Raw genomic sequence first — 9,765 nt, forward strand, 5'->3', positions numbered from 1 at the left:
GATGGTTGCACAGCCATGGTTTCCCTCCACATGTCTAACTTATGTCAACAATTCTGTTGCCTCTGAAACAGTGACAGTGGTAAGCAGTGACCCAAAAGCCACCTTAAAGCAAAGCATCATTTATTTAGAACAAAAGTAGTTAAGAGAAGACCATCTTAAAAACAATAGAACTCACTACGTACATCTAGCTTACCAGGTGTTTAACCATATTCTACCTGGGGACTCTTCCACAGAGCCTCTCTCTGTCAATTGGTCTCCCTATAGAATTCACTGACTCTCCCTGGAGAGCCTTGGCAACTCAACAGGCCCTTCACAGGAATCAAATAACTTTTTAACTGTAGCCCATTTGATTCCTAGCCTGGGAAAATAGCTGTGTCACTTCAACCTAGAGACTTGAAGTATGCGCTTGTCTTATCAAGTATGCCCTGATGTTTGCTGCAAGATTGCTTATCTGGGACCATTGTGTACTGCCTTCTTGCTTGTTCTTCCCACAGCCCCCTGTTAAGCTAAATCCGTGCATTCATACAGGAAAGTTTTATATCCTCAGAGTACAGTAAATTCTCCTCATTGACCAGTGTTCATAACATTATTGCATATCCACATCTATCACACTGACAGTCTATGTACCAGCTCCCATTAGTAGGTGCACATCTTTGAAGTATGTTGGCATATAAAGTTTCTGCCTTTATTTTTGCCTCTGCTGCTCTGAGGCTCTTGATATCCTGCACAAATATCACAATATTAGTCTTTTCCTCCCTTCAAGAACAAGAATCTTGATTGTTTTCTTTTCTAAAGGCTTTTGTGCACATTTTAATATTTTGGTGTTTATTTCTGAGTGTTATGAAACACCTAGAAAACTGCTAGACAGACACCATATAGACACAAAATTATTACAATGTATTCATGTAATAGTGAGGTCCACAGCTGTACAATAACTATTTCAGTGATAGATCACAATATCCTTTAAATCTGGCATGCTAGAATTTGGGATGTCTTTGTTGAGGACAAATAAAGAATGCAGATTGACCTAGAGAGAACAGAAGTGCACAAAACTGAATAGCATAGAAGGTTCATCTTGGAAGAATTAATCCTCCTGGAAAAAAATTATCCAGCCATCATATGCTTAATGGGGGACAGACCCTTGGAAAGTAGTAATGCTAGAAAAAGATCTAAAGTTGATAATGCACAACAATGCAGCCAGCAAATATAACAGCAAAACAGCCAGTCTGCATGTTGGGTTGCATATATGCAGTGGTATCATGTATCACGGAGATGATAGTCCCTCTCTCTGCACTAATGATGAGATCACTCCTGTTATCTGGAGGTAGGTCAAGATGCTGGTAAACTAGAAGGAAGTCCAGAGAAGATTAACAAAAATTCTTGAGACTGTAATGATTGATGTATGAAGAAAGAATGAGACAGCTAAACAGGAATAGCATGATTCTAAGACAATAGAGATATATGATAACTACGTACAAGTGTTTATAGAGTATAAAAAGCAAGTAAGGAAAGAATTGTTTTAGGATAGTCTGAATAGTTATAACTAGAGCTGGTCGAATAAGACTGAGGAAAAGAAAAATTATGGTGAATATCAAGTAACAGCTTTTGGTAATGAGATCTGTTAGACTTTGAAATGGACTTTTAAGGAAAGACGAATTGATAGAACCCCTGTTGCTTGTCACCTGACACTAGACCAGGGGTCAGCAGCCTTTCAGAAGTGGGGTGCCGAGTCTTCATTTATTCACTCTAATTTAAGATTTCGCGTGCCAGTAATACTTAGAGGATCTCTATAAGTCTATATTATATAACTAAACTATTGTTGTATGTAAAGTAAACAGAGTTTTTAAAATGTTTAAGAAGTTTCATTTAAAATTAAATTAAAATGCAGATCTTATCAGTTTAGTGCAGTAGTTCTTAACCTGGGGTGCATGCACCCCTGAGGTGCGAGATGCGCTTTCTGGGGGTGCGAGACATGCGAGATTTTTTTAGAAGGTAAATCATTGAAAACACAAATTAAGCACAGGCACATAAGTACAACTACTTTGTTTTATCAAACCTATATATTTATTATCATTGTACATGTTTTAACGATTACTGTAATATACAAACAAAGTTTTTAAGTTTTCAAGTTTTTAAGCTAATTGTAGTGTAATTTTTGATAAGGGCTGCAGAGCGCTGGAACCAGGCCAGGAGCAGAGCTGTGGGCTGACTGCCAGTACCCCAGGCTGGCAGGAGGGCTGAGCAGGTCCGGAGGCCCAGACCCTGACTGGCTGGGGGCTGGGTGGCTAGAACGCCAGACCAGCAGCAGGTGGGGCCAGCAGCTGGTATCCCAGGCTGGCAGGGGGCCAGGACCCAGGCTGGCAGGGGGCCAGCAGCCGGAACCCCAGACCAGCATCGAGCTCAGATTGCCGACCCTGGCACTAGACTGAACAAAATACTTAGGGTGAGATCGAGGCCCCATTGAAATCAATGGGAAAACTCTCATTGACTTCAGCAGGACAAGATCTGCCCCTTAATGTTCTTTGTGCAACAATCCTGTGTTGCCTTCCATGGCTCAGATAAGATAACCTAATAGGTCTCCTCCTCCATTTCTAAATTCTATGAGTTAAATACTAAAATCCTTAACTCAGGCAAAATGACCCTTGACTCCAAAAAGAGCCCTACCTTCAGGATTTAGCCTTATGGATACTTTCTTAGTGATAGAAACTACAATATGCTAAAAGCCAAGGCCTGAGAGATATTTTGATGTATGGTTTCCTTTGCTCACAACTGAACTTGATGTCTGAATCTTCTCATCTTTCTTTTTTTAATAAGTACTTATAATAAGGGTTTTGCATAAAGTGAGACTATGCAGCCCTGTACTAGTTAAGTGGCTATATGAAGTCATGGACAGTTCAGAAACAGTCAAACAATACGTTTGCTTTATTACATATGAAAATTTCAAAGACAAAAAAAATTGAGGCAGTGAGATGATCACTAATACATAACAGGCTTTTATTTTTGTTACAGTACATTCACATAGAGCTTTGAATGGAAACATCTGTAGTTATTAAATCTTTTACACTTTTTTATATTTGTAAAGAACAGCTCAATTTTTCACCCTTTTTGTCAGTTGGGAGCATTATTTCCATATGAAAATAAGTTTTCTCCAGTACTTATTCAAATTACTTTGCTTACCTCTGCTGTAATTCCAAATTTTCATTAACTGTCATTATCCAGCAGTAGCTCCTCTCTTTAAACTGGCACCATGTTACTACTCTGCAGTTGCATAGAAGTGAACATCTAAAATGTACCAGTTGTCAGGTTGTTAATAACTTTTTAAACATGCTTGTTTAGCATAAAACTAAGTTACAATCATTTGTTTTGCAAATAGTATTGTACTTGTCACTGGCATAAATAAAATGTGTGATTGTACTTTAAAATGTAGCTGGAATTGTGGTTATTTGATTTAGCTATTCCATCTGCATCACTTGCCTATCTGGGATGAAAGTTTAGCATTTTTTCTTCCTTCAGAATATTTAGCACAAACAAGCGTACAGTGTTTGTTGTTGTATCAGATATGAAAATGTAAGATGTTCCTTTGCACTAGTCCTGCCTCCGATGACCAGAAATGATACCAATATCAAATGGCAGATCCTCAGCTGGTGTAAATGGTCATACCTGTTATCCGCTGGAGATATGATAATTTATACTAGTTCCAGATCTTCCCCCAGGATTTGTGACAGAGGACGGAATGCAGCTGAGAGGCAACTGGAGAGGGAGTTTAAGAGATTTTGTGGGAGGGAATCTACAACTGGGATAAGGATGAAGTGAGGAACCTGAATTTCAGAGGCAGCTGGGGAGGAATTTGAGGCAATCTTGTGATGAAAGTAGATGTGAGGGAAACTGGGAGACTTTTTAAAAGACAGGAGGGAGTCTGCATGTGGGGGAAGAGGTTTGGGGACCTCTGCATAGTCCGGAATCAGGATCATTGGAGAGGTAGGTGAGAAGGGTGACTCAGGACACTTGTATATGAGAGGGAAGAGAGGAAGTGCAGTGAAAGAACCATAAGATCATGTGGATGGAGTTAGGAGACAGTTGGAAGTGGAAATAGATAATAGAGGCAGGATGCATTTTCTCAGTTCTTGGTTCACGATCACCAGAACACATTTTTTGAAATGGGTATTGAAGGGAGACAACACTGTCACAGGGCAGTGCTGAAAAATAAAAAACATCTTTAAAGAAACCATTCTGGCTACAGTTTCAGGCAGTAGGAGAAAGGTAGTAAGTGTCTGTACTCTCCACAACAACTAGACTCAGCTAAGAGAGCACAATAAAAAAACCTCATATCTAGATGGACAGAAGGAAAAGCAAGATATTTTAAAAGGTATCCATAAATTGGGATGTTCAGAAATTCAAATTACTATGAGAATTATGGGTCATCTCCTACAAGTGCTGATTTAGTACCGCCTCCTCAGCAGCTTTGGCTAGTGGCGCTCCAGCTATTAACTAAAGCTGCCTCCCACTTTCTGGGCAAAATTTCTGAGGGAATGCGATGGCAAGAACACATTCTGCACTCGTTCAGGTGTGTGTAGCTGAATGATATGAAAGAATAATTTGTAATTCAGTAAACGTTCAAGATGTAGAATTTAACAAAAGTTGAAAGTATCAATTTGTATGCTTGGGTATTGCATATTAAGTTCATAGGGTACAAGATATGATGGGTTTAGAGTACATTAATCTTCAATTTCTGTTGCTTTCTCTGCAATGAGATAAGTAGTCATCCAGTTTTCCATCAACTCTTTTCTCTCTCACCATAGCAACACATGCATAAAACAATCTGACCTTGTTGTAGAAGAGTGGTTTCGTCACTGAAGAACATTGTATCCTTTCAAACAAACAGCAGCTAGCATTTACACTGTCTTGTTTAATGGCTCTGATGTCTTTAAGGGCTGAAGGAACCTTAGTCCAGAAACTAACATTGTCCTCCTCACCCCCAACCTCCTGTCATCAGTTGTTTTGCTTTTGCAATCCAAATGTGAGCTTCAGAAAAATGAGGGAGAATGTTCCATATATTAAATTCCAAAAACAAAATTAATTCAGCATTGTAGTTTGGATATTCTTTCTTCAGTATATTTAAAATATCAAGTTATGTTTCCCACAGCAACTGTAATTTGTACGGGTCCCATTGAGAACATGCAGTTAGCCACACAAGATATTATATATGGTGATAAAATTTCTGCATTCATATCAGCACACCCCAATTCAGTGAATTACTGTACTTAAGCATATGCCAAACTACACGTGAGTATTCCCATTAAGATCAATGGGACTCATCATGCATGGAGCTAGGCATGTGCTTTAAATACCTTGCTGAACTGGAATTATGCAGTATGGCATATGGATGTATGCAGTATGTAACAGGATCCTTAGATTGGAATTTCCCTACCTCTGAGCAATTCAGATCTTAACTACAATGTTTTATTAGAATTGTTTTGATTAAATTTAATTTATTGGTTGTTTTGAAAGAAAAGCACAATGGGAGAACTGTGAGTGCGTGTTCAGAACATTTGTGCAGTGTTCAAAAGAATACGCTGAACATTTGCTTTGATAACTGCTCAAATTCATATAAATGCATTATCTACATGAGATTCAAATAAAAGTACTGAGTACATTTATCTGTATATCTACAGGTATGTATGTACACACAGAGAAAAAAATACAGCTTTTACTGCAATGTGCAGTTCTCCAAATCAAAGCTTGTTTTGGATTTTTTTTTTCTTTTACAGAGAAATTTAAGATTTGAAAGATGGTAAAATTCTAACAAACATCATCCCTCTTCCATGAATTTCTTCCCAAGTCTTTATTATTTTTAGGTAATCTTCTGTGTTCAGAGAGTTTTCTTCAGAAACACACAAAATATGACTGGTATTCAATGATTTACTGAATATAATTATTTTTGTTTATGGCTGTTTTATGGTAAACTCAGTCATCTAAAACTAGTGGTTATATTTCATAAGCTGTTGTATTAAAGTAATAAATTGCACTCACTTTACATTCTCCTTAACCCTGAAGCATAAACCAATATACCCTTTCAGCTAGTGCTGTAAATTACACTCCTTTGCTCTGAAGTTTGAAAATAAAAATAGCTAGGATGGAAAAGATGAGTGTGATGATACGGTCTTCTAGATTCTTGCAAAAGTCTTTACCAGGATGACAAATATAGGCTTTTGAAGGAAGAATAAATCAGGAAGCTTTTTTGGTCACAGTCACAGAGTTCCTGATGGGTGGAAGGCTCAGAATGTACAGTGTACATCTTCTGGGCCCTTTTTTCGTGTATATTCAGCAGAAAGTATTTGTGAAGCTTTGCTCCTATATGAACTTTTTGGGGGAGCGTGAGTTGAAGGATAATGCGCTGTCAGGTTCTACTTTAATAGGACTTGTAGAAATTACTACATGATGAAAAACTGAAGGTACAACTTCTGGGATGGATTCTGATCATTGAAAACCCACAAGAACATTTGATGTGACATGTAAATATGAAGCATAAAATTGTGATTTGCCTTCAGCCCAGCTGTAAAGGTGAAGAGTGTTCTTTAAAATCTACATTAGATGACATTTTACTGGCAGAACTTTGCAATTGCACCTTATTGTAGAAATGACTTCTAGCCATAGGTATCTGTATTACTGGTTTTAATGATAATCATGTCATCTGTCAGATTTTTTTTTCCTAACTATAAAATGAGCATACTTCACCTGTTTCAGGGGTGTCCAAGATTAATTAGTTAATGAACCCAATGCTTCAAAATTCCTGCTCATATGAGTAATACCATTGATGTCAAAGTGATTACTCACAACAGTAATGGCTGTTCCTATAAGTAAGGGGTTTTGAGGATAAACACCAAGTAGAAATACTTTTATTAATTTTATAGTGTAATAATACTCATTCCCTTTATTAAAATCGTTTTTATAGATCTGATCTGGAGCACTGAGGATGTACTGTGGGACTGATATTACAGCCCTTACTCACATGAGCATTCCTGCTTAGTAAGGGCTACTATATTCGCCCTGTGTGTGAGCACACTGTTAAATTATACCAGAAAAATGATATTGTGTTAGCAGTAACATTATAGAATAGGGGGAAATCTAGTATGCTGCATATTAAATGTTTCTGTAATAAAAGGTCTATTTTTCTGATAGACCTGGTCAAAAAATGAGATGTAATTTTCATAACATTGACAAAAAATTCATCCTGCAGCTTTTCACTGGAATTTCTTTGAAAAAATTCATCAGAATGGTGAATTTTGAAAAAGTTTGACCATTTCTACATATGATGGGTGAGACACATAATATTGGAGGCTGGTACTGTCTGCTTATTTAATTGCAAGGGGTGTGTGTAGAGTCTTCCAGCATAGCTCTGGACATTCAGTTCTAATTCTGTGTCATATACTTTAATTGAATTTAAAAAGCAGCATGATACTCAACCAATAAAAAAGGGTTACTGTGTAAGATCACTGCTGCAAGGTGCTGAGCTCTCTAAAACCGCAGTGACTTCTGTGCAAGCTGGAGATGGTCAATACCTATTGGGAGATAGTCAGCACTTTGCAGGATTGGGGACTGAGATCTCAAATTGACATCAGGAATTGTTACCTATTAAAATACTGTTTTAGAAACAAAGCACCTTTAATATCGCATAATTTTGACAACATCATTTGCCTTGAGTTCAAACTGCAATCCTTCTTCTGATACAAAAACAGAAGATTAAGACGAGAAAGGACAAGTCCTCATCTTAGTTTTGCTCCCCTGCCCTTTGGACAGGAAACCTGCCCAATAACTCCATCCTGTAACGACTCTTATTTATTTGTGCCCCATTCAGTAGGTATAACGTGGTCTTTGACAGAAAAGCAAAAAGACCTTTTTCCTGCCCCAAGGTGTCTACAATATAATTATCCATTCAAATGTAATTACAGAATGGCTAAATTATTTTTAAACAATCCCACTGTGTTTTCTGATAGACTCTTCCACATGCAAATAACCATATTAAATTGGGTTCATGGGGGAAAATGATGGTATGGGCGACAGAGCAGCTGGCTAGGACCTAAGAGAAAAGAGAGCAGCTACCTCCACTCATACATAAGGGATTTTATTTTTCCTAATTGAGGTGATGTACTAGTAGGAATTAGTCCATGTGTGAATTGTTTGTACTTTGCTTTCATTCTTTAGACAGTTCAGTGTAATGACTTTTCCCCAGAGTCTTTCCTCTATTATGGGTTTTATTTCACAGTAGAGGCTTTTTCAAGGCTTTTGTCTCCAAGGTTAGTGCTGGAGGAGGTTTTCCCTTGGGACAGGCCAAAAAGGTTGGGGTTTTGGAGCAGGGAATGAAGAAGTTGAGACAACCCAGTTAAATCTTCCAGGAGGGGGTTCCTGTGTGTCTGGAAAACCCTCTTTTATTGAGAATCTGAACTGAATATGCTGGAAGTAGAGGAATTTAGGATGCAATATTTTTTGAGTTTGTATTACTAACTCTCTCTCTCCGTGCATAATAAACACTTGTGCACTGATTGGTCATTTTTTCTTTGGAGACTATTTAATTTTCCTCCATAACAAAATACCCTACACTCAAACCTCCACATCTCACCTTCTCAGGCCGTCCCCTCATTTTTTAAATAAAAAAAAGATGTAAAAGTTCAGTGCATCACACAAATTTGTTGCTTGTATTTTTGATTGTTCATATGATGTATTCCATGTGTTTTGCAGATATTTAGATTGTTCTTCTTTGGTCAAGAACCCTGTCTTTCTGATTGTTCTGTAAGATACCCCACTCCAAAATAATAATCCATTCAAATGGTGATGTAAGTATTACCTCTGTTCTAGAATAAAGGAATCTGCTGTTTTAATTTGATAACTTTAAAGAGAGAAATTTATATTTTTAATGGAAGAAAAGGTCCCTCTATTGTAAACATTAACTCATAGCGTGCGTGTAAATATTAAACAGCTTTATTATAGAGGTGAAAAAGGAATGTGAATTATCCATACTTTATATAAATAAGAGACTGTAGGTATTTATTCTGTCAGGGTCAGATTACTTTTAAATATGCAGTAAAATATTATTGATATATTTTTTGTCCTGTTACTTATTTGGGAAGAGTTCAATTTGTGCCTCTCCTCTTAGTGAGTTATGCTCTCCCAGATACTTCAGTGACAGATCTGCCCCAGTTTTCCATTTTGTAGAACCAGATGATACAGGGGCACATGAGGCATTTTGCATGGTTCTTTTGAAGATGTGTGCCTGTGCAGTGAGGCACCCTGTGGGCTCACAGCTAAGGCTAAGATTTTGTCATGGATATTTTTAGTAAAAGTCACAGACAGATCACAGGCAATAAAGAAAAAATCATGGAAGCCCGTGACCAGTCCCTGACTTTTACTAAAAATATCCATGACAAAATGGAGAGCCGCTTGGTGGTTACTGGGAGCCCAGCTGGGAGTTTTGGGGCTCCACACCACCCATGGGGGCTTGGAGCTCCAGGGTCCTCCTTCATCTGTGGCTCCAAGCTGTGGGGTCCCCCCAGCCACCTGTGGTGGCCAGGAGCTCTGAGGGCAGTGAGGGTCCCCCGCCACCTGCAGCAGCTTGGAGTTCAGGGGGCACAGGTACCCCGCAGCTCCCAGCCAGCACTGGCTGAAGTCATGGACTCGATCACTGCCATGACAAAATCGTAGCCTTTCTCACAGCACATACCACTCCTCTGATGCTCAGCAAGATGCTGAGTGATGCAGTTCCAGGATAAG

The 9,765-nt window shown here is 38.4% G+C and overlaps 1 protein-coding gene across 14 annotated transcripts in view; it reads left to right on the forward strand.

Annotated features, from left to right (window-relative positions):
* The window catches only part of LOC116831746 (uncharacterized), a 33,227-nt gene extending 24,132 nt beyond the window's left edge, over positions 1-9,095 (forward strand). For 3 of the 14 annotated variants that reach the window (XM_032791978.2, XM_032791979.2, XM_032791988.2), the window contains one exon: positions 2,164-3,422. In XM_032791978.2, the coding sequence (XP_032647869.1) occupies positions 2,164-2,429 (266 nt within the window). In that variant the 3' untranslated portion in view covers positions 2,430-3,422. Of the gene's footprint in view, positions 1-2,163; positions 3,423-4,799 lie in introns of those variants that run through there. The other 11 variants (XM_032791989.2, XM_032791981.2, XM_032791993.2 and 8 more) reach the window with 7 other exon arrangements.
* Positions 9,096-9,765: the final 670 nt, after the last annotated feature.

This window comes from Chelonoidis abingdonii, chromosome 5 (genome assembly GCF_003597395.2).
Source record: "Chelonoidis abingdonii isolate Lonesome George chromosome 5, CheloAbing_2.0, whole genome shotgun sequence".
Lineage (NCBI taxonomy): Eukaryota > Metazoa > Chordata > Testudines > Testudinidae > Chelonoidis > Chelonoidis abingdonii.